The sequence below is a fragment of the Corvus hawaiiensis genome, chromosome 3 (assembly GCF_020740725.1).
Source record: "Corvus hawaiiensis isolate bCorHaw1 chromosome 3, bCorHaw1.pri.cur, whole genome shotgun sequence".
In the NCBI taxonomy this organism is placed as follows: domain Eukaryota; kingdom Metazoa; phylum Chordata; class Aves; order Passeriformes; family Corvidae; genus Corvus; species Corvus hawaiiensis.
Window position 1 is genome coordinate 105,263,942 of NC_063215.1, and position 25,047 is coordinate 105,288,988.

Consider the following 25,047-nt stretch of genomic DNA (forward strand, 5'->3'; position numbering starts at 1 on the left):
CTTGAGGTGCAGGGCTGGAGGGGAGCACAGCCTGTTGTTCTGTCAGTGCAGCAGCGCCTGTGGTCTCACCGCCTCAAAAGCCGCCTCTGCTTTTTTGCCCGTTCTTATTTTTCTTTTGGAGAGAGTCGGGTGTTTTCAGTGCGTTATTATCGCATTTTTAGCACATTTTGGCTTCGTTTGGTGCTGGAGGGAGCACAGCCTGCTGTTCGGTCAGCGTAGCACTCGCCTCCTCGGCACCTCCGCTTTTTTTGCCCTTTTTTATTTTTCTTTTTGAGCGAGAGGGGATGTTGTTTTCTGCATTTTTACCACATTTTGTCACTGTTGAGCGCCGGAGGCGCAAGGCCGGAGGGAACACACGTTGTTGTTCGGCCAGCGTTAGGAGTACTCGCGGTCTCGCCGCCCCCAAAGCCGCCTTCAGCGCCTCGAGCGCTCCGTAAACAAAACGCTCGGTTTTGTTCACCACGGGCGGCGGGGCGTGGGCGGCGCAGGCGGTCCGAGCCTGCCCCCATCGCCACGACAGCGACCTTTCCGCCCCGCTCTGCCTCCCCCGCCCTCTCTTCCCGCCATCACCCTCCGTGAGGGGCGGCGGGGGGGGCCGAGTGCGCGCGCTCTCCCCCCTCCCCTCCCCTCCCGGCGGGGCGGGGCGGGGCGGGGCCGTGCGCGCGCCGCGGGGCGGGGCGGGGCGGGGCGGGCGGACCGCGCCATCGCCGGGGCAGCCAATGGCGCGCGGCCACCCCGCGATTCAAACGGCGCGTCCCGGCCGAGGGGCGCGGTTGGCGGGCGGGGGACGGGGCGGGGCCGTGCGCGCGGCCGTAACCGTCGCTCGGCGGGGCGGTTGTTCCCCTCAGCGGAGAGCGCCGCGCGCCCGGGCCCCGCTCCCGCCGCTCCGCGGAACCGCCTCCGGCCCGGCCCGGCGCGGGCGGGCTCCAGGTAACGGGAACGGCGGCGCGCGCGGCCCGGGATACTCCCACCTCCCACCCCCTCCCCTCCCCCCAGCTTTTCCTTGGAGGCTTTCCGGGCGGGAAGCGCTCCGGCCGATCGGCGCGGCCGCGCTCGGGCCTCGCTCCCAGCGGGCGGACGGGGCGGCGCGGGCCCCTCGCTTGGGGCGCCGGAGGTGGCGGGGCCGAGCGCCGCCGCTTTGTTCGGCTCCGCCGCGCCGAGCTCCGAGCGGGAATACGCCGCCGAGGGGCGGTGCGGCCCCTCCCTTCCCCCGCGGCGGAGGCCCCGCGCCAGGCCCGGGCCGCGGGCGGGGCGGGGCCGAGGGGCCGGGCCTCCGCCGGCACGTGGGGCCCTTCCTGTCAACGCCGCCCCGCCGCTCTCGGGTCCTGCCTGGGGAGTTCAGGTTCCTGCTGAACACCTCCGCTCGGGGTGTTTCCGGCAGAAGGCCTCTTTAAAGGGAAGATCCTCGATTCCCAGCCCAAGGGTTGATGGGTTGTTGTTTTTACCTCGGGGCTTATTTGTGCTTGTTTTTAGTGGTGAAGTTAAGTTGGCTTGGGCAGGGATAGGTGCCTTCACCGTTCTGAAGGTGAAGAGCTAGAAATGTGGAGAGAGTAATGGTGTTGCTGAAAAGGTCCTGCACAGCTCAGCCTCTTTGGTGAATTCGGTAGGAACTTTCCGTGTATTGTTAGCTTTGACTGTCAGTGTTTTCTTTATTTTCCTGCATTTCTTCTTGCATTCACCTGGCTCCCTCCTCAGTGGTGAGATGTCAGAATTAGTAAGTGGCATCACTGAGTGTGTGTGAGCTTTGCTCTTCCAAGAGGGAAAACTTGTTTAGTGTTTATTTATTCTTAAAACTGTGTACCCAGCTTCTGCTGTTGGGGTATGATCTCCCTGTGGCTACAAGCTAACAGCCATCACTTTCTCCACAGTGTAATATGTTCCCACATATCTAGTGAAAGAGTCATTAAGAAGACCAGAAATGCATGCATGGGGCAATATGTTTCTCACCCAAGTTTCTTTTTAATTATTTCATTCTTGTTTGAGTCAGCAGAATCTTTTATTCTTTACCAACTTTTAAGCTCCGGGGAGATTTGCATTAATTGGCTTGGCTTGGTATAGGCTAGGATCCTTTTGATCCATTCTCTTAGACTCTGGTTTCCTAAAGGAAAACAGTAATGGTTCAGAAAACACAAATTGCATCTCCTGAGTAAGTGACTAAACTTGCAATCAGGTGTCTGTACAGTGCAGGTTCATCATATGGAATCATTTTCTTTGGATTCATATTTTGAAACCCTGTGAATTCAAAAGTTTGTGCAAAACTTCTGGGAATATTAGGCTGATGCCAGCTGATACCATGAAAATTATCAGGGGTGTGTAGGGCTTGAAAGAGCAGTAAATTAAAAATGTAATCTCTAAACTGTATTTTTTTTGGAAAGGCTTCCTGTCTTTTTATCTCTCAATGCCAGTAATCGTGTTTGTTATCTGATTAGATGAATGCTGCCTTTAAAAGGTGCAGCTTTTTGAAGTGGGATATAAGGAATGAGGATTGCAAACCTCCCTCACAGGAGGTACTGGGGTGCAGAACAGAGTGGTTGTTTTTGATAGCTTAAGAAGTTATATTTACTTATTTTAATGTTTGAGCTTATTATTAAGCTGTGATATTTAAGGAAAAGAATTGAAAAAATACATAAGTTGTCCCATTAATAAGACTGCTCAATACTTTTGAGTCAGAAGATATTTCCACTTGCTTATTTATTATTTTGGAATTTCATATGGGTGATCTCTATCTCAGGCTGAATTACATTACATGATTTAGCTACAGGTCCTTCAACCACACTTTTCAATTTTCTAGAACTAATTTCAGCTCCTTTTAAGAACAAGGTTGGAGGAGGGGAAGGTCTTTCTGCCTTTCACAAGAGTTAAATCAACAAGTTACCTGTTCTTTGGACTGTCTTTGTTTGCATACAAAACTGCTGGGTTTTGAAATCTGGCAGAGAATAGCATTTTATTATCCCTATGAAATTGTATCTAAATTCTGAAGTGGTTGCTGTAAATTGTAAATAGCAGTGTAGGTGTCTTTAGTAACAACTTCATGAAAAGATGTTACCCTTTTTGAAAAGGATTTACCCTCCAAAGATTCTGCTTTTCACAAGTTTGTCTGAGGGTCCGCCAGCTGTGTCCTGGTCAGGCTCCAAGTTTACAGATGGTGCCTGAGGTGCTGCAGGTCAAGAGAAGAAACAGTTGGCTGGGGTGTAGGAAGTACAGCAGCAGAGGGGAAATGAAGTCATGTATCAGGTTATGACATCTGGTGACAGCTCTGAGTGCACTCGGTGGAGCTCCGGTGTTCAGACTATTTATGGAAGAGCAGGAAGAAGCTGCGGCTGCAAGAGGCTGGGAAAGAGCAGTCGTAGACATGGATGTCCTGAAGAACTGTCTTTTGGGTGAGAAAACTGGGCAAGGAGATAGAGATGGGGATTGAGATCAGACTTAAGCAGAGGTGGCAAAGAGGAACTGGTTTGGTAGAAAAGGCAGAAAAATCCACAAAGAATCCAAGACGGGGTAAGGAGAGAGTGGAGAATTTGAAATGAAAATAGGGAAGTCATAAGAAACAGGGTATGAATTTGCAGGGGTTAAGCTGACTGGGATAAAAGAAAGATGAAGGAGTGGGAATTCAGCAGGAATAAGACAGAGACAAGAAACACTAGTTAGAAGGCAGAAGAGCTGGAATAGCACATGCCTACAAGCGCAGACTAGAACTCATGATTTTTCTAACTGGCAAGTGTCAGTGAAACCAAATTATAAAACCTTTTTTTTTTTTTCTCCTTCAAATCTTATACCGCAAAGGAGATGGTCAGATGTTTCTGTTCTCAAGCAGTTTGGAGTATCAATAGTAAAATCTATATGAGGGAATTCTGTTGAGTTTTTTTGTTTTTTGACTTGGAAAGCGACACAGGTGTAAAATTTAACAGCAGCAGCATCAGAAAATACCAGAATGGATGTTGATTGTAAAACCTCACTGAGCCCCATCCCCCAGTGTGTGATGAAGGTCAGTGATTGAATATTAACAGTATTTTTTCCCCAAGAATCTTAACTTTTCACTGTAGATTAGTTAATATATAATGATTATCTAGTTAGCCTTGTGTTCCCCTTAGTTTGTGCAGCTTCACATCTTATTTATAAAGCAAACAAGTTAAAATGCTTTGATACCAACATTTTGTGGTTTCTGTCTTGTCCTTGTCCCTGCCATCCACTCTAAGTTCTGTGTTTGTTGTACACATGGTGCCAGTACATGTGTTAGTGTGTATTTTGCCTTAGACTTTTAAGGTAGTCTCACTTGAAACATTGAGATTTAAAGTATATTCTACTTTGGATATCTGTTTTCAGAAGGCAATGACATAACACAAAGCACTTTACAAACAATTCTACAGGACTTTGCATTTAAAAACAGCTTTCTCGGAAGTTGTAGTTGTGCTTTTTTCTAGCACCTGGTGTGGTGAACCAAGGGTAGTAGTCACTTACACCACGTTTTGTTAATATCAAGTAAAAACCTGATGGTGCAGATAGGGGGATAGAATTTAGTTTTTCAGGTTGATTTGTGATTGCTCTGATGCTGTGCTTTGTTTTCCCACGGACCCCTGGAAAAGTCATTATGCCCCTTGTGCTAAATAGGTAGAAAAGAGAAAGTATTAAACCCAGACAGGAGTCTAAATTCTGAGGTTTCCTAACTTTTGAGTGTTTGGCATAATAAACTGAGGAAAGTGTGTAATGTGGCTGTAAGTGTTAAAGATATTGGGGATGTTTAAATTTAACGTTTAGAAATCATGACTTCATTCATTTCTGTAGAACCATAGGAAAAGAGGGTTAGAGGACACTTAAATACCGTGTAATTCGTATTTCCCGCTAGATAAGATGAGCTTCATGATGTAATTTTGGTCAAAGGTGTGCTTTGCTGCATGATGAAGATTGTATATCATAGTTCAGTACCAGCCTAACACATCTGAATGTTTTTCCAGAACGCGCAACTTCAATATTCTCTCTATTTTAAGACTATTTCTTCTGTCTGCTGTTGATTTGGAAAAGAGATCACTGCTGTTTTCTTATCACACAGCCTTTCCTCTGTTTAAAGTGGAGAGTTGTTTAAGTGTCCCTTTTTCAGTTACATGATACAGAGAGTAGGGGAAAATGAAGCCTAATGTGTAGCTGTCATGTGGACTGACTGATTTCTTTTCTAGGGATTCTGTTTGGAAAATGCCAAGCCGGAAGTTTGCTGATGGCGAGGTGGTGATGGGCCGTTGGCCAGGAAGTGTCCTGTACTATGAAGTACAAGTGACCAGTTATGATGATGTTGCTCATCTTTATACTGTTAAGTACAAAGATGGAACTGAACTTGCACTGAAAGAAAGTGATATCAGGGTGAGTACACCTGTATTTAATTATCAGTACTTTTAAAGGAAGATTATACTGATTTTATGCTGTAGCTGAAAGTACAACTTGTGACTGGGTAGTCATTTTACAAGTTTTTGTTAACTGTGTCTTCAAGGAATTGGTGCGAAATAAAAACTTCTTCCTATGTAGCACCTCAAGCAGAAGTTCAGAATGACCCCATCTTTAAAGTATCATGGTTATTTTATTTGTTTATGTTGAAAAAATGTAATATTTTTGAGGAAAACCAAGTCTGATCATGCAGGAACTCTATAGCATGATTTTTCATGAAAAATTGTTCGGGGTACCTTATGAAGGTAGTAATCAGTGGGCTGATATTAATTTGATGGTTTTTCATGTCTAAATAAGAAAATTTGAAAACAAATGGGAAGATGTAGTTGAGTGTCACTGTAAATAGAAACAGTGCATGCCCTTCAAGCATATACTTGAACATCTGCAAATAGCTTTTACTGTTTTAGGTCTTCAGAGGCTTCATGAGGTATTTTTCTGTGTTTATGACAATTACAAACCCTTGAGAAAGGTTCATGTCATATAAGCACATTCCTTCCTAATATCTTTATTATTTCATTTTTTGTTACTAATAAAGGCCTTTAAAACTTCATAGAAGTTTCAGTTGAATAAAGCAGGAGGAAAAACCCTGTTTGAATGTTCGCTGTAGTTCGTTTCTGTGGCCTGTTCTGAAACCTGCATAGGTTCAAAGCCAGCTTGTGTCTTTATGTGAACTGTAATGTCACTTCTTGGTGGCAGTGTCCATGCCCAGTAGCTGGCCTTCTGTTTTGGGACCAAAATGTTTCTGCCTTGAGGTAGGCAACTGTTTTCACTGCTTCAAGACTTTTTAACGTGTTACTTCTGCTTGCAGGTTAGCAGACTTAAGCTGGGAAAATGCCTTTCTTTGTCATGAAACATTTATGCATTATAGAAGTTGCATTGTGGAAATTTTACATGGGAAAATCAGCATTGTAGACTTCACAGAGAGTCGTTTATGAAATTAGTTACAGCGTATAATGAAACGATTGGGCTGATTTGGGTTTTTCTAGTGTTGATTTGCTCTCTGCTGCCTCACACAGATGATGAACCTTGCTATGTCAAATGCATTAATAAAGCTGAGTAGTGGAAGTGAGAGCAGTCTCTGGGGGCTTATGAGACAGTTCTCAATTCCCTATGCATAGGATCGTGAGGGTGGTGTGCTTAACAGCTTGGTGCTCACTCTGGTAGCTTACACCCATAGCCTGATTTCTGTAGCTTCAACAGGAATTGTCAGCAGCAGTTGGAATTGGAACAGGATTTTTTGGGAATTGCCAGCAAAATGAGTATTCTGCAGTTGCTCTTTCTTAACAGGCTTTGTAGAGCATCAGTAAAGGAAATACCAGACGGATCTATAGAACTGTATGCCAGAATCCTCAGCACAAAAAACCCCCCATGTTTCTAAAATTGTTCTTTGGGACATAGATAAGATTTTGCTTTCTTTCCATCTTTCTTTTAGTCACAGTCATCATTCAAGCACAGGAAGAGCCAGTCTTCTTCAAGTTCCCCCTCCAGAAGAAGTAGCAGCAGATCTCGATCTCGCTCTCGGTCCCCTGGTCGGCCAGCAAAGGGCAGACGTCGTTCTGCTTCCCAAAGCAGAGAACACAAAGATGACAAAAAGAAAACCTTGCAGGAGACCAGCTTAGCTCTAGTGGTATTAGTTTTACTTGTTGGTTGGTTTTTTGGATGTGGATTTGCTGGATTTTTATTAAAAGAACCTTTTGCTATTTGTGAAAGATTAGTGTTATGTGTACTGGGTTTATCATTGTAAAAGCCAGCTGCAGTTTGTGTTCCCTGGACAGCATAATTACCTGCAAAAGCGTATCTCCGAACTGCCATTTTTTTCTTTAGAAATAGGGTTTCTAGCTTGCGGAGTTTGAGGAAATTCTTGAGAGGTAAACCAAGGCTATAAAGTTCCATTTGAATTTGGTGATACTGCAAACTTCTCAGAATCCAAACAAACACAGATTTTTTTATATTTTAATGCTGGAGTCATTGTTAGCCATTACCTTCCACCTGTGAAATGGGGCAAAGGAAGTTAGTTTACCTTTAGATGTGGTGATTGGAACATAGCAGGCAGGTATTAGGATTTGAAATAAAATGAGTTCTGTTATCATATACAGTTCATTACAATAGTAGTGGAAAACATGCAGTGTGGAATATTTAAATGTGGCCTTGCTGATGGATAATATTGCAAAACTGGTTTCATTATAAAAACTAACCCGTAAAGCTTTTTAAGTTTACCAATATCTGGTGTTTAGCTGAAATTTATTAGATTTATTCGTATCATTTTTGTGAAGATGAAGCACTAAAAATGGTTCTGGTGATTTGTAAGTGAGGAGAAGAAGAGTTGATGTTTCTCTATGAAGAGACAGCGTTTCTTCTGCCTCTTGTGCCCTTGAGATGGCTTCTCACTTGTCTGAGACAGTCCCTTGAACTGGAAATGCATTCTGCTGATCTATTGAAAATGGACAGGTTTTAGTTAGGTTTCAGCTAAACTAAACCAGATTAATGTAAACCAGCTAGGTAGGTGTAGTAAATTGCTAATCTTTTGCACTGAAACAGCTGTGGGGTTTGTTTTGCAGTGAGCCACTCTTGAGTTGTGTGATCCAGTGCCTGTGGATCATAAGCTGGTTTTAAGTAGTTTTTTTAGCCAGCAGATACCATTTACTTTTTGTACTTTTAACCTTTTGGGTTAACAGGGTAAAATATCTCTGGTGCTTTTGTCCTGGCTTCTGTCTGAGGAGTAGGATTGATCTGCTGGCTGTTGTATGATTGGAAAGACCAGGTTCTCTTCAACAAAACTTTAGTTGAAATCCCAGAGTTGTTTAAGCTCGACTCAAGAGAAGAATTTTTACAAGAGAATTTATTTCTTCAAAGATATTTAATGGAAAACTGAACTTTCAGTTCTACAGAACAGTGCCATATATAGGACACTGAAATTTCATCTGTTTGTTTAATGGCATTCCTAAATAGACATGTATTTTGTACTTGGCAGCTGCTAATGATGAGTTAAAATAACTTGGAAGCTGTATTCTCATAATTTCACTATTTATTAAAAAAACCCAACCTTTTCCTTAAATTAGTTTGTTTCTCCTGTTTGTGAGCTGAAACTATCCATACTTTGGGTGTTGAACCCACTTGTATTGCTGTGGAGAGAACCAGAGCAGCTGCAGTGGACAAAAAACTAGCTAATGTTCTTAATTATTCATTATATACTTGCTCTTGATGCGGCTATTAATTTCAGAAAGCTTAAACTGTGTTTCTTCTTTTAACCAGAAACCGAGTGAGAATAACACCAAAAGGTACAATGGTGAACCTGAAAGTACAGAAAAAAATGACACATCCTGCATCATCTTGGAGGTAGGAACATGGAATTTGCTCTTAGCGTTTTGTCACGTTCCTAGCTTGGCTCTCTCAGAAGTGCCTAGAAAAGGGCAATACAACAATCAAGCAGAAATAGAAGGCAACATAAAACTTAGAGGTTAAGTAAGTTTGCTACAGAGAAAGTGATTTGTTTTTTTTTTTTTGCCTTAGTCCTGCTTGTTAGCTAATGCCCAGGTGTATGGCAGAAGGGAAAGGAGGAGGGTGGCAATGGATGATCTGTACTGGAACTGCTGCTGATCTGTAATCATGGCCTAACTGGTTACAGTGACTGGTTCTAGCAGTCTCTTTATATGAATGGATAAAGAAGTATACTGTATAGAAGTAGAAGATACTGTATATTGGTGTTTTATAGTGAGTAATGTCCTCTGAAATACAAAATTTTGGACTAAAAGTAAAATCACTTGGAAACTTTTTAGTAAATTATTTTTATTCATTAACAGCAAAAGTTAAAACCAGACTTGGAAATCAAGCGTGTGCTTGAGCAGTACAGCCTGCGTTCAAGGAAAGATGACAAGAAAACAGAAGAGATCTTTTCAGAGAAAAAGACTTTTGTGGCAGTAAAACCAATTGAGAAAGTACCATCAAAAACAAAGGAGCTGGAGTTTGGGGGAAGAATTGGTATGTGTGCAAATTGTCTTAATAGTTGAAATTTAGTACTGTTTTGTGGGTTTCTACTTACTGACCACATTGCCATGTCAAGAACTGCTTTTCCATTTTTGGACCTTGGCTGCAGAATTCAAAGTAATATGGTCGCGTTTCACGTGATTTGGTGGCAGTCAAAGAACCTTTATTGAGCTTGGTTCTTATGTGCAATACATAAGAAGATCTTGTGCCATCCCTTGCACAGTGAGATTTAAATATTTCTAGATTAAATTTAAGGATAACCAGCAAAGTTTTTACACTTTCAAAACTTGAGCGCTTGAAACTTGACAGTAAAGTATTCTTTAGGTGGTTTTTTGACCAGGGACACAATGGGTGTGATCCTGCAGTAGATGACCTTGTATGGCAGTGAGAAGTATGTCTCAGTGTCATGTTAAATGACTATGGGATAGCTGCTCTCTTGTTCAGGAGCAGATAATGACAACCTCTTCTTTGATACTGAAGTTAATATTGAGCTTTTTTAATGGGATTGAAACTAGGTTGTTTTATTTTCTGTGCCCACCTTCTAAACGTGTCTGTTTACAGGGACCTTCATGCTGATATTTCTCCTGCCTGCTACTGTATTCTACTTGCTGTTGATGTGCAAACAAGATGACCCGAGTCTTCTGAACTTCCCTCCTCTGCCAGCACTTGAGAGTCTTTGGGAGTGGAGGGTGTTTGGTGTCTTTGTTCTGTGGTTTTTCCTTCAAGCTGTGTTTTACTTGCTGCCAATTGGAAAGGTAGGCTGTTGGGAGCATTTGGGTCCTTATGGGCAATTAAACTGTGTGTTAGGCTGGAAGGTGGGGTATGTTCTCAATGCAGTGAATTTGTAAGTAATTTAATAAGTTTTTCATCATAAACTGGAATATGGATGCTGCATTTCTGTAAGCTTAAAACAGCACAGCTGGTTAATAATTTTTGCATTTCAGAGCCTTTCAGTAGAGAAGGCGGTAGGCAATCAGATCAAAGTGTGGATAAACTTAGCTTGATGGAATTCTAGAAGAATTTTAGGTATCTGACTTTTAAATTCACAAGCTATTTTGATACTTGGTTTCTTACAGGTTTGCAGCATTTTGGGAAGCTATAAACCATTCTAGCCATGTGTATATCAGGCAAGGGCTCTCTTTCCCCCTTTTGTGACCTGAGGGTTACTGGCAGATTCTGCAAGGACACTCTTAAGTAGATCCTTCAGTGATGTTGTATTGCTGTGCATGTTTACAGTGATTGGAGCAGTTCTGCTTTCTTCAGGCTGGTTTGAAAGAGATTTATTTTTGAAATATTTTTATTTGAAACTGTTAGTCTTTTGCTGTCCAGAGTATGCTTTTTAGAACAGTGCATGAGCTTCAGGTCTGTGTGTGTCCAGCTGGTTGCTTTGATTGAATGTCTTTCTGACAGAGCTGTGCTTCGTTTTTCTCCCCTGAAGGGCCCACAGAAAATACTTTGTTGAACACTGATGTTTTATTCTTCCCAGGTTGTAGAAGGCCTGCCCCTTTCAAATGGAAGGAAACTGCAGTACCGGATAAATGGTAAGCATGTTGCACTTGGTTATTCTAAAATTGATTCCACTGTGTGATTTGCTGTGCTCAGCACCATGAAATACGAGTGATGAAAGATACAGTTTGACCAGGGAGTGTATCTGTTGTAAATCTTGGATAAAATAGGATGAACCTTTTCTTGGAGAAAGATGGTTAGTAATCATCAGGAACTAAGTGCCCCCAGAGCAAGAGTTACACTGTACAGGGCACCTGAGCTGTATCCAGCTGTGACTGGTGACTCCTGTCACATGCCTTGCATAATTGCTAAACAGGGACTTGTCTATTGAAAAAGTTGGTGATGCTCAGGTAACAAGGACTCTGCAGGAGGAGTGATCTGAAGGGATCTTAGCTCGTGTCTCGATCATCTTGGATGTCTCTGATTTACAGACTGATAAGAAGTATGTTGTAACTGATTTAAGATGTTCTTCTTCCTGCATGTCAAAGAACGGTTCTGAGTCCTTAATTAGAACTGATTTCAGTGCCTATGAATAAGACAAGCTTCTTATCCAGGTCTAAGTGTTTAACATACATCAGCAGTCCTGCTTTTTCTGGCTTAAACAGGAAAATGTACTTTAGTGCCTTGTAGGTGTTCCAGACTACCTATTTCATTAGTTCAAGAACACTGTCTGGAGGTAGTGGAATCCAAATACTGTATTAAAAATGCCAAATTTTGTCATAGTCTGGTAAGAGGCACCATTTTAAAGTTGGAACAGGGCTGTAAATGATAGAAACCAGGGGAATTGCATTCTGCAAAAGTGAGTCTCATTGAGGCTGTCTCACAGCTTTCTTGGTTTTGGACTTTTGTCTTTAGTTGTGCCATAGTGCTGCAATTCTTCCTGCATTCTGATAAAGGGAGGACATAAGCTACAACATTTCCATTATTGAAAAAAAAGCCATCATCTTGGTGCTTCAAAGACTAATTTTCAAAGCAAATTTAAAACCCTTCTTGAGGAAAGGTAGATGACAGTGACAGGACAGGAGGCAATGGGCAATAAGTGAAATACAGGAGCTTCCATCTGAACTAGAACAGATCTCTGGAGGTTCCTTCTAACCTCAACCCCTGTGACCTGTGAAGGGATCCGTAGAAGGTCCTTAGCTGACAGCAGCAGAGAACTGCCTGCTCCTTTTTGGGCATCAGTCCATTCTGCATGATTTTATACTCTCAAAGTATGCAGAAGTTTTTGTGTTCAAGTTTTGACTTGATGAGTTATTTTAATACTTTAATTACTGCTATCTGTATCAAGGTATATATGAAGATAATTCAAGGATAAGCATATGGTTGCCTCAGCTGTCCCACAGATAAGATTTTGTAACATGATGTCATTATCCATTAGTAGTGTCAGTGTCCATTTTCCCACTAAAATCTGAAATTAGATCCTATGTCATAAAAAATGGAGAAGCATTCAGAATGTTCCTGCCTCTTGTCGTTTTGGTGAGCACAGTTTCAGGGCTTAGAGTCTCTTGGTTAAATTGCTGTGCCCCAGAAGTTTGAACCACGGGATGTCTAAAATGTTACTGGAATATGGAGAAATACTGGAAGAAGTAAAAACACGGGAAGGGTTGGATTAGGTAGGTCCTACTAGAACCATAAATTGTTTTTTTTTATTTTGACTAATATGTCTTTCTTCTACATCCTTTAGGGTTTTATGCTTTTATTTTGACTGCTGCAGCTATTGGAGTTTTGCTATACTTTCAATTGGAGCTTCATTATTTGTATGATCACTTCATGCAGTTTGCAGTCTCAGCTGCAGCTTTTTCTTTGGCACTGAGCATTTATCTGTATGTTCGATCCCTGAAAGCACCTGAGGAAGAACTAGCACCAGGTGGAAATTCTGGTGAGTTAGAACATTCTGGATAATTTCTTTCCAATTGTTTGCTCTAGTTCCATTTTTACAAATTAAAGGCTAGATTTAGGTTTGGTTATTATAATACTGTGACTTTTACTTTCTACCAAAGTAATGTTGCAAGTTAAATGACATATTTTTGGTCTCACTCTGATACTGTAAGATGTTTAAAATGTTACTTGGATTTTCTGGAATAGTTATAGAATCATGTCTTGGCTGGTCTAGTCCCTTAGAGGTGAGAGGACAGTTCCTTCTTCTCAGTTTTCAGCTTCTGTCTAAGAGGCTTGGTGTAGGTTGGTTCATTGTGCCCCTGCCAGTGCAGCTTTGAAACAGCTGGGAATGGAAGGAGAAATAGAAGAATGTAGATGTTTTGGCAGTAGGAAGTCAGCTACAGAACTTGAAATTAAAGAGCATTCCTAAACTTGTATCTTGCTGTGTGCTTTTAAATCTAGTTAGCTGAATGGAGTTTTCAAAAGAGATTTTCATTCAGTCATGAGACTGCCTGCCTAGGAAGTATCAATTATATACAGACGGTTTTGTAGGACAAAAGAGAGATTGAGAAGTGTGTTAGCATTAAATATCAAACTGCTTTTTAAAGTGACCATAGGGTGACTAAGAAAGGGAGCTTATGGACAGAACATTTTGTGTACTGAAATGAAGTGTTCAGATATCCTTAGTTACATTGTTAGTCCAGCATGTTATATGTGTGAAGAGAAATTGCAAATTATCATAAATTGTCCTTTTTAAAAAAGTTCTAGTCTCTGTAAGTGGCATAGTAGCATTCTGTAATTGCTCTGTGAAGTGGTTGTTTTTTGCAAACTCAATCCCAGATACCATGAAGTCAGGGCATGGTATTTTCCTTCTTGTCCACCTTTTTTGAAGGATGGGTAATTGTCACAGCTAAAGGGAATTCTTTCTCCCAGACAAAAGCAATGAAATAGGAGGAAATGTAAAATTAATTAATGCCGGATGTTCATGTTCATAGACACAGTGATGTGAGCTTCAGTATAAGGCTGAAAATAAAGAAGGAACAAGTGTCAGGGAGAACTTCTAAAGTGGTTAGTCCTCCTAATAAATAAAATATTAGGGCATCTTAAAATACAAACTCTGTAGATTTTGTTTTGTATTTTGCAAATACTCTTCAAAAATTTTTTTTTTCCAATCTGAAGGCTTTTTAAAATTTGTAATGAGAGAACATAAGTGGAAAGTGGGATCTTATTTATGGGGAGAATTGTAGTGGCAGATAAAAGGAAGAGTATTGCTAACAGAGGTTGTGTCTTACCTGCAGGGTATTTTATTTATGATTTCTTTACTGGACATGAATTAAACCCTCGGATTGGCAGTTTTGACCTCAAATACTTCTGTGAGTTGCGTCCAGGATTAATTGGCTGGGTGAGTCAGTAATCTTAGTTATTTTATTTGCTTAAATATTACACAGAGGGATTTTTTTACACACACGTATACATGTAATTGATATTAAGGAGATATATGTATTCATAAATACTGTATATATACTTATAAATGAGTACAGAAAAATAATTCCATATTGTTAGATTTTTAATGACTGTATTTATTCACTTGAAGGAAATTTCTAGCTCATTTGTTTTGTGGCAAATGAAAACCCTTCTCAGAGTATTCATATGTTGAGGTAATAGTGCTTCAGAAATGTGATTAGTTGCAAACTGAGTTGTGAAATAAGGGATTATTTTTTAAAACTTAAACATTCGTCAAAAATACCTGTATTAAAATGTCCTGTAGTGTAATAGAAAAAAAAGGGATCTTTTCTAAGTAAATTTTTAAGTAAAATTTTTTCTAACCTAGGTTGTTATAAACTTGGCAATGCTCTTGGCTGAGATGAAGATCCACAATCTCAGTATGCCATCCCTGTCCATGATACTTGTGAACAGCTTCCAGCTTCTCTATGTGGTGGATGCTCTTTGGAATGAGGTAAGTGCCAGTCTTGTTCAAGTGTTGCCATTTCTAATGACAATGTTAGGGAAAGGAAGCTTTGTAAATGCTAAAATTCCTTCCTCCTTGTTTCTAGGAAGCCATTTTGACTACAATGGATATTACCCATGATGGATTTGGATTCATGCTGGCATTTGGAGATTTGGTGTGGGTTCCATTTGTCTACAGTCTGCAGGCCTTCTACTTAGTGGGTCATCCCATCACAATTACTTGGCCTGTTGCTGCTGCAATTACTGTTCTGAACTGTAAGTTACAGTAAATGTTATTGTTGCTGTTGGTTACAACATGGTTCTGATTTTGTTTCTTGGAGATGGGAGGTGAAGCTTTAGCTCAGATGCAGCAGTCATTGTCTGGCTACTGTTAAATACAAAGAATATAATAAATTCTCATTTTAGTAAATGAAGGGTAGGTGGGACTCTGAACACATAATTGTTCTGTTGAGAGGCAGCTCTAGGTGGGTGCTGTCTGGAGTTGAAGAAGTGACTTAACATTTTGAATTTAATAGATGCCTTTTTAAGTCAATCTGAGTGACTCATAAAAAAGAAGTCAGTACCTTGTTTGCTATGCTTTACTGAACCTAGGGAAAATGTAATTATTTGCATCTCCTTCCCTGATGCCTACAGTTATATATGTCAGTGGAAAACATCTCTTTTCATCAAAGCTGAGTACTTTGAGAAAAGGTCTCACATCTTTAGGCAACCTTAAATTTGCACCAACATAGCCTTGTTTGTCCCTTTTATCTGCATAGTAAACCTTAAAAAACCCACTTGTGTTTTGTAGACATGACAAAGAATTGGAAAAAAAAAGAAGGCATGCAACTTAATATTTGAGAAATAGAACATCATTTTTTCAACTTCGCCTAATGTTTTTTCTTGGGTTTCTATTTATTTTTTTTTAAATAACATCTTTATTCAAAGTATGTTGTGATCATCTTTTTTCAATACAGCTTTGGGAAAAGCAAGTTTAAGCTGCTGTGTGAAAATTATGTGGGATATGAATTTCAAACCCAGATAATTCATTGCCTGGTTCTTTTGTTACCATGATCTTGTAAATGGGTGGTCAGTTTATGGAGTAGGTGCTGTAGCAAAGTGCTAGGCTGCTAAATAGAGCTGTAATCTTACAAAGTGCAGCACATCACCTCATGTGAATTTCAGACTCAGTGTTACGTTAATAACCTGTCAGATACAGATGTAAAGGTAGATGTGAAAATAAAGCTTCTCCAAAATCTCTTTAAAGTTAGTCAGTAACAAGAGGGAGCATATGGAATGCAGGTTTCCAACAGCATCTCTATCTTGCTAGAGCTCTGAGAACCAGAAAATATCAGTTGCATCTCTGAGGAAGAGACTGTGATGGAATAAGAGTAGCAAAGGGCATGTGAGTGCTTTTGTTGAAGCAGAGAAAACTGGAAAATACTGAAAATGCAAAATACATCATGTTAATTTTTCAGGTGTTGGGTATTACATATTCCGTAGTGCAAACTCTCAGAAAAACAATTTCCGCCGGAATCCAGCAGATCCCAAGTTGGCCAGTGAGTACATTTTTCATTCCATTGTTGTACAGTGGCTCTCTGTGGTATTTAAATGCATATTTTGATTGTTGCATTCACCACAATACTCTGTTCACAGATCTGAAATTTATACCCACTGCAACTGGAAAAGGGCTTCTTGTCACAGGTTGGTGGGGTTTTGTTCGTCACCCTAATTACCTCGGTGACATCATCATGGCTCTAGCATGGTCCCTCCCCTGTGGTAAGTTTCTGAGACTAAAGTGGATTTTAGCAAAAATGCTTTTATGTTTTGGCATCTGACTGGGTTTGAAATGCCAAGTGGCAATTATTTGAGATAGTAAACCCTATTGAATGGCAGATTTCTGTGTCATAAGTCTAATGAAACACACTTTCTCTTCCATTTTACCCTTTCTAACTTGCTGCAGGTTTCACATACCGTACTATAGATTCTACTCATCTTTCTCACACTTTATCATTCAATAACAGTGGGACATGCTTGGTAATTACTTTTTCCTTAAATTTTTTAGGCTAGTGAGTGTGTTTTTAACTGAAGTTCTCCCAGAGTGGGAGTTTGCTTGGAGGGAGACAAGGGCTACCACATGTAGTGATGACTTTAAATGAAATACATTTAAAACAAGGTCATCAAACACAGAATGAAATTATCTTTCAAAGTGTCTGTTAATAAATACAGTTTTCCTTGTACTGGGGACCCCAGAGCTGGACACAGTGCTCAGGTGGGTCTGAGGAGAGCAGAGTAGCAGGGCAGAATCAGCTGCCTTGGCCTGCTTTGGCCACGCTCCTCTTGATGCAGCCCAGAACAGAGTTGGCTTTCTGGGCTGCAGTCTCACATTTCTGGGTCATTTCCAGTCTCTTCTTCCACAAGTCAAGTCGTGTGCTCTGACCAAAGCTGGACTCATGTCTGCAGCCAAAATAGAGAAAACCTTGTGTGGGGCAGTTCAGTGGTCTGGAGATTTAACTGGAAATCTGGTTTTGATAGCTAAAGAACTTAAAACTTGTGCCAGCTTTGCATGCATTGAGAGTGAAATTGGTAGATTTTATGACTCTAAATTTTAAGAATTACTTTTTGTGGGTTTTTGGATCTTTTCCTATCTGCATGTGAACATGTCTCACAATTTTTGCACTGTACTGCTGAGTATTTGATGCTTTAGGAGTATAAAATGCTCTAATCTTGAGCAAGTGTGTGTCACCAGCTTCGAACATGTTGTTAATAGCTACCATCTCTGGATTTTTGTCCTGTATCTAAGCTGACTTTCTCCCTTTGCAGGTTTTAATCACATTTTACCCTATTTCTACGTGATCTATTTCATCTGCTTGCTTGTTCATCGAGAGGCTCGTGATGAACACCACTGTAAGCAAAAGTATGGCTTGGCGTGGGAGAGGTATTGCCAGCGTGTCCCGTACCGCATATTCCCTTACATCTACTAGAGCACTCCAGAGGCCTCATTTGCAAATTATTGCTACAGTTAGTTTCCTTGCAGAGAAAAAGATACCTCTTACCTTTGCACTTGGTCATTTGGTATTTAGGCTTTTAAAAAAAAACCAACAAAACCCGACCAAACATTGGAGTGCGTTGAAGGTGTTACTTACAAGTAAGCATCAGGATGTGAGTTATGTGAACTGACTATCTGTGACTTCAATTTTTTAAAAATTGTGAATTTTCAAAACTTCGAGCCCTAATTTTTCAAGCTAAATTTTATCTAGAATTCTGAGTTTACATTTTTTTATTGCATTTAATTAAGCACTGTGATGTAAAGTATATTATTTTCTTAATACAATAAATGCTGAAATTCCATCCAGTTCATTTTTTGGTATTATTCGTACCATCTAACTTCAGATGTCCAATTTAGTTGCCTGAATTGGAGGAGCAGCAGGGTCTTTTTGGTCAGTGGAGCTGGAAGCAGAGTATTTGACCCACATGAGGGGCCTGCAGCACCATGGCCAGAACTGGCACAGCTCAGCTGGATGGTTGTTCCCCTCCTGGCTTTTCATTGATGGGATTTTTTTGGTCAGAGAGGCTCAGCTGGCCCCTCCTGCCCTGCACCTGCAGGAGGACAAAGGGATGGAATTGGGAGAAGGGGCACAGCTGTCCCTTCTTCCACCCCACATTGTTGAGGCAGTTCCAGCACAGCCCAGGGGGAGCTCTGAGCCGCTGCCTGGCAGTGCCCCTGGCCCTAGAGACAGAAGCTCACGCTCCTGGAGAGAGCTGAAACACTTCAAACACTTGCTGTGGCTGTGGAAGGGAGTAGTGAACCCTCATCTTGCCTCTAGCATTGAACATGGGGCAGCAAAAGTGTGCAGTGTCTGCCTATTAGGCACAAAAGGATAAAATGACCACAGTTGGCTTCTTCTCATCTTTGTAAATTAAGTCTTAATGTACCATAGTGTTTACCAAGTGTGTATAATAAAGCCTCCATGTTTTTGCTGTACAGTGTTTGGGTTTGAAAATGCAACAGCTTTTTTAGAAACAGGAGAAATCAGTAACTAAACCAATTTCCAGTAATTAAAAAAAAAAAAGAGTTAATTGAATAAAGGGGTTTGTAAATTAATGTAGTTAATTCTTGAAACAATTAAAGTGTTCATTTAAATATTTGTATTGACAGATATGCTATGAAAATATAGGAAATGCTCCTCAATCCAAAGTTGTTGTTTTTTGGTTTCTTTTTGTTTTTAATTTGGCATTGCTACCTCATATGTAGGTGTTGCCTTTTGTACTGTTGCAGATAGAGAAATAGCTATTTTTTTGCTATTGCTATTTAAAACAACATTTTTTACATGAGCCTGTGGTTAAACTCAACCACTTTCTAATATATTTTTGTATATATTTGACTTTTTAACTAATGTATGTGTTCTGGTCACTAGCTGTGTTCTTTGTCTAACTGGCTGTAAATGAGATGCCCTTGTGGTATTTACTTCATAAGTAGAATAATTTTACTGAAATACTCTTGCTTACTTAATTAGCTTTTATTCTATTGTCACAAGTAAGAGCTTTTCACACACTTTGTACATGAGGTTTATAGCACAAGTTGCCCTAAAAAGCTTATTAGAATATTAAATATAGTGCAGATACTTCTGCACTTGCTTGCAGGCGTGTTCCTAATAAATTGGAATGTTATTTATCAATTTTTTCAGTTATTTTCAAATGTTGATGTAATTGAAATCTAGCATGTGATTTTTTTTTTTTTTAAATAAAATAACCTATTTTGTACACGGGCATTTTTTGAAGATAATTGTACAATTGAAGTGTATATAATGTAGCTTGATTGTTGGTGTTGTAAGGAAATTGTTTTAAGACAAGTACTTTGATTGCTGGCAGAAAATAGCAGTGCCTCTAACAAGACTCAAGAGAATTCACTCCTGTGAAGCAGCAGATTAAACTGGGATGCTGTTTTCAATCCTTGCTGAGTGAATTTATGGGAAATAGAGAAATCATTAAACGGCCCTGCTGTGCAGCTGGTGTTTAAAAATCGACTGAAGGAGGGGGCAGTTTGATTCCTCAGCCTGTAAAGCAGGAGCTGCTCCTGCTGACAATCCCAGTTTTCTCTGTTGCCACTCAAGGTTGTTCCAATGGCATTCGGAGCCCTTGTCTTGTCATTCACAGCCCTTGTCTTGCAGAATTTTATCTTGACCAATGACAACTTCAGTTCATTTACATGCTGAATTTTATGTGAATTTGATTTTGAAGTAACTGTTTTTAATACAAACAAGCCTATGAGCTAAAATAAAGGTTTTGCTTAAAACTAAGTAGTGCATTTTTTTTCCAATGCATGGTGATGTCTGATAAAAATGACATTGATTTTCCTTATTTAGTACAGGTGTGAGTTTGCTGAAGCTCCTGTTGTACCTGTGTTTGTGGGCTGAGTGTTATGAGCTCATGTGTGGTGCTTCTCTTAGTCTGACTGGGTCTTTTTTCCTCTTCCCTTCTGCTACTCCAAAAATAAACTTAATTTCAGCTGTAAAAATACAGAATTAACATGCAATTTGCCTATGGGCTATTGTATTTTTCCCCACACCCTCTATTAGAAGTCAAAACCAAAGGAGTTAGGCTGTATCCACATAAAGTATTACTGTGCAGGAAATAAATGTGAGTTTGACCTACAACACTGTAGTGGAAATATGGTACAGGAACAGGAATGATGGTTTTGCTTACAGAAGGATACTTACCATAGGTAATAAAAATGTTTGCTTAAAGTACATTTACCAGAGCTCATGCAAACCTTACAGAAGCACAGTTCTTGCCTCTTGGGGAGTGAAAGCTGTCTGGGGGAGTAGGTGGAAAAACCTTTCCTGTGTGTGGATGGAGAACATATTGCACTGTCTGTACAGAACTGTTTTCTGCTGAGGAAGTTCCCTTAAATTAGAAGGAAATACTTTGATAGAGCTTTTACTAATTTAATATTTAAAATGAAGTCTTAACCAGCACATTTTCAAAGAAGTATTTTAAAAACACCTTCTCTACCTTTTTGTGTATATGAATGGAAGCAATAACAGTGCTACAGAATGTCACGAGAAACCCTTTGTGTCCCATCATGACAGTAGGGAAACGTTTTGAAGGAAAAATTGGAAGCTGGCCAAACTAGACAGGTGCTTTTTTTCTTTCATCAGAGAGTGGGCGTGTGTGTGGTTGTCCTATTCCCATCATGTCAACATCCCATCCATCTTTCTCCTCAGAACACGATCTGGTGCTGCAGCCAGATATTTCAAGTAATTTTCCTTGTGTACCTTGAGGTCATTTGTTCCCCTGCCCTCTGAGTAGGGACAGGGAATGACAGGGCCAGGGATTACAGCAAAACCTTTTTCTGTCTTCCCCAGTGCTGCATCTCAAGCTGCAGACGCTGGGTGGAGCAGGTTATTTACTTGTTGCGTGTTGCTGCACTGTCAGCTCTGTGTTCAAAGGGAACAGCACCTGCCTTGCCAGGGGAAGAGCACATTTTCCCACTGCAGCCATTGGTTTCCCTGCCCTCTGCATAAAGGATTAAGAGGGCAGCAGGTCCCTGTGTCCCTGCACTCTTCAGTTCCCTCCTGGCCCTTGGCAGAAGAGAGGAAAGATGCTCATGCATAAACTGGGGGCTGGTGCCATCCTGGGCACCTGTGAAATGCAAATGGAAATGACTTGGACTCTGCACATCACACGAGGTTTTCTGCCCTTCCTCTAGGACAAGCTTCCCAGGAGCTTCTGAGCTTCCTTACGCTGCCTTTATTCCCTGTTGGAGCTGGGTATTGCTAGGTTTAGGCAGCCTAAGGCCCTTCTTGCTCCTGTATTTCAAACTGCAGAAACTTTAATGTTAATGAGCTGACCAGACAAGAGGATCCACCTAAAGCTTAAAATCAGATGAAGAGAATTCCTGTGAAAAGTACTGTAATACATGGTAAATCCTTAGGGATATAAGCGGAAATTAACACGCAGAGGAAGGAAAAAATGTTGAACTCAAAGCCACATTAAAATTCAAACCATTTGCTTTTGGCAACATAGCTTCAAGAAGTCCCCTCATTTTGTAACTATTAATGGAAAAGCTTTTTCTACTGGCAAGGCAGATGATGTTCGTGCAAAGCTGCTCAAATGGTGATGTAAAAAACCGAAGCAATTTCATGCTCTTTCCTACGTGTAAGTTTATAACCTTGGCAAACTGGTCCTGCAGACAAAAGGTGAGCGTTGGAATCATACAGCAGTTTCGGCATGTGTTTATATCTGCTTGTCACAGCCTGCAGGGAATGGAACCTTGCCAGGCTAAGAATTCTCAATTCCCACCAAAATAAACCTGAGACGTTTCCTGTGAGGAGCTGAGAGCTTATGGAAGTGTACAGTACAGAATTAAAGGCTTGTTAGCCACCACTTGTGGAAGTCTATTGTACAAATTTGAGGGCTCATTAGTCAACACCCTTTGAGTCTCAATAGTGGGCTGGTTGCTGGAGTTGAATGACTGCAGAGCAAAGAACAAGAGTTCCTGACCCATGGCCTTGTGTCTTTGTTCATCCTGGTGAGAATTTATAACAAATAATCACAGCCCAACTGATCGGTTGTGACACATCCCCCTCCCTGCACCCCCTTCCTAAATTAAACAAAATCAAAATTAAACAAGAAAAATTTTGTTGTACAGTTCCCACAGGGCATTCCTGAAACTTGGCAAGGATTCTTGCTTGCTTCAAGTTAAGGAGGTCAAAAGAACAACTTTAATGTCTCCTCAGCTTTGGACAAAAATGCTGATCAGACACCTCTGAACCTCAGGTAAAAACATTGTTATAAAGGTATGTTCCCATGCTAAAGAAATATAGATATTTTTCTTAAATTTCAAAACAAGACAAAAATTATAGTTTTCATTTTTAATAGCAAACCCACACATTTCCAATCTCTTTCCTTACCTCCCTGCTTAACCTTGTATTTTTATGTGCTCAGTTCCTTTGATGAAGTTGGTATTTTATAGAGCACTAGAAAACAAAAATTCCTCAGCATCCTCTTAATTTTCATCAGCAATCTAAGCTGTAGTTTCCTGCAAACCTCATTAACTTTGGCAGTAAGGGCCTGGTTATACAGTTTGAGCCGCATTATCTGTACCTTATGGATTCCTACAATTTCTGGCTGCAGGGCTTCTCCAGTTGGTATTTCATGGTCCAGACAATTTACAGCAATTTTTGCCTATAATGAGCCATTATCTGAGCTGTAAAAATCTGCTAACCAAGAATCCTCTGTCTGAAATTGTCACCTAAGTACAACTGTAATGCAAAGACTCCCTGTTTATCTACATGGCTCCAATAGCTTATATAGGTAAAATACATATTCTGTTACATTCCTTAGTATTTCTGATAACATATGCCTGTATTCAGAGATGTAATTAGAAGCAAAAAAAAAAAAAAAAGTAAAGCAAAAATTCAATCTGTTCCATTGTAATAATTTTATTAATTGTACCTGGTGTTGCTTTATGCCATTCAAAAAATGGAAGCAGATGAAGCAAAAGTAAGTATTGCCTCATGACATTATGAGAACTCCTCATTAATATTGAAATTATAATTATGCTATAGATAACATGACGATTACAGCAGTGTGGCATTTTCTATACTGTGTTTAAGACTGCATCAGGTCTCTCCATGATACATTTCTATTTTGAGAAGTTACAGAACATTAGATGAGGGGTTCATAAGCTCCTCCATGAATGTGCTTGCCTAAAATTTCTTCCATCAAGTTAGCCATGTGTTGTGCCTGTGTTTGCTATTACAGAAATACAAAATTTTCACAGCTTCTTCTAAGTGAAATAAGTGAGAAAATAAGAAAACACCATTGAAAAAAAAATCAACAAAACCAGCTTCTAAGTAGTAATGGATTAAAATAGCAACAGGCAGAGAAGCTGTGAAATAGATGCTGAAATCTTGCCTGGTTCTCCCAGTCTGCCTCTTCTCATAAAGGTCTTTGTGCTTCACACCTGGTTTGTGCAACTGGCTTATTCTCAGGTGCTGTGCCAGTGAGCGTCCTGCAGCCTTCCTCCCATGTCAGGGAAGTATCATCACAGCTCAGGAATGTGATTTATGGTCATGAAAAATACATTGAAGTTGGCCTCTCTTCAGTCTGACAGGATTCATGTTTGTCACTGGGTTTGGATACCTGTAGTAGTTGCAAGCTGGGAGAACACACATTTAATAGGAACATCAAAGTAAGTTAAAATCTAAAATAAACAATGGATGAGCAAAATTTTCATCCGTTTTTTACAGAAAATGGATGTAAGGATGAGAACAATCGCTGTCAGTACCTGGATGATGATGTGTTGTTTATATAGACACGTACATCCAAATATGTCTTTTGGAGAAAAAGAGCAGCAGTGGTTCCTGCTGAAAGATTTTTACTTCCTAAACAGAATTATTAGGTGTCTATGGAATGGAGGAAATAAGCTGGAGTTGTCCAGGAAAAACCAAACCAGCAAATTAATTCCTGACTAAGATAAAATACAGAGTCCACCATAGGGAGAAATTGAGGATGCACCCTGAGAATAATCATATCCCAAAGGAATAGATCAGCAACAGGAGTATGGATTTTTGTTGCTGCTTTGAAAGAGGCAGCACCAAGAGAAGACACTGGCAAGTGAAGTAAGAATGAAGAGCTTCCCCATGCTGACCAGAAGAAGTGAATTTGAATTTCCTGAGAAGAGATCCTAAACCAGTTTGCCTTGGCTGAGGAAGCCCCCAGGGGATCTCACTGTTACCAGGTCAGAAATGTTGCTTTCCATCTTCAGGCAGGTTCTGAACAATGTGACTGGGAGATGAACCTCAGCACAGCTAATAAATAATTGCCCCAATTTTAAGTTTCCCAAAGAGAACTCAAGAAGTGAAAGGACCTTCCCGAGTGTCCCAAAAAACCCCTGTGTGGTCATTTCACTGCACTTCTAGAATTACACTTCTGGGCTTCTTTCCAGGTGTTCCGTGGCATTTTAAGTCACAAAAGGGAGACAAGAGTGGTTTAACGCTGAGGACAAGCCAGCACCCTGACAGGACCAGAGCACTGGGTAAAACTAGGCCTGATTACTGTGAGTTCAGGTTTGGTCTGTTAAAGCTCAGTGGGAGCAGGTTGCAAATTAACAAATAAGTGGAGATTCAAATGGTGTCTTTGCAGTTTCCATCTGCAGGCACACTCCTCTAAAAAAACCATATCAATCCTGCTTTTGCCTGAACTCTTCTGAATGAGCCTTGACTGGTGCACAGGGCTCCCTTTAATGATCTTGTAACAGGTTTGCACAAGCCAGTTATGTCAGGGAGAAAT

At 40.6% G+C, this 25,047-nt stretch overlaps 1 protein-coding gene across 2 annotated transcripts; it reads left to right on the forward strand.

The window, feature by feature from the left end:
• Positions 1-821: 821 nt before the first annotated feature.
• LBR (lamin B receptor) lies at positions 822-20,048 on the forward strand. Of its 2 annotated transcripts, XM_048298237.1 has the most exons (14): positions 822-930; positions 5,172-5,352; positions 6,866-7,060; positions 8,686-8,769; positions 9,234-9,411; positions 9,979-10,172; positions 10,904-10,958; positions 12,608-12,802; positions 14,100-14,203; positions 14,633-14,758; positions 14,856-15,024; positions 16,227-16,307; positions 16,405-16,527; positions 17,572-20,048. In XM_048298237.1, the coding sequence occupies exons 2-14, from the start codon at positions 5,188-5,190 to the stop codon at positions 17,730-17,732; spliced, it is 1,830 nt and encodes a 609-aa protein (XP_048154194.1). In that variant the 5' UTR covers positions 822-930; positions 5,172-5,187; the 3' UTR covers positions 17,733-20,048. The 2 variants fall into 2 exon arrangements, with proteins under 2 accessions (XP_048154194.1, XP_048154193.1); XM_048298236.1 differs by lacking the exon at positions 822-930 and having other exon boundaries at positions 6,866-7,057.
• Positions 20,049-25,047: the final 4,999 nt, after the last annotated feature.

Coding starts and splice junctions, on each gene's coding strand:
- LBR (XM_048298237.1), top strand. CDS start 5,188: ATGCCAAGCCGGAAGTTTGCTGATGGCGAGGTGGTGATGGGCCGTTGG. Junction 8,770..9,233: donor CATCCTGCATCATCTTGGAG/GTAGGAACATGG, acceptor ATTCATTAACAG/CAAAAGTTAAAACCAGACTT. Junction 14,204..14,632: donor GTCCAGGATTAATTGGCTGG/GTGAGTCAGTAA, acceptor TTTCTAACCTAG/GTTGTTATAAACTTGGCAAT.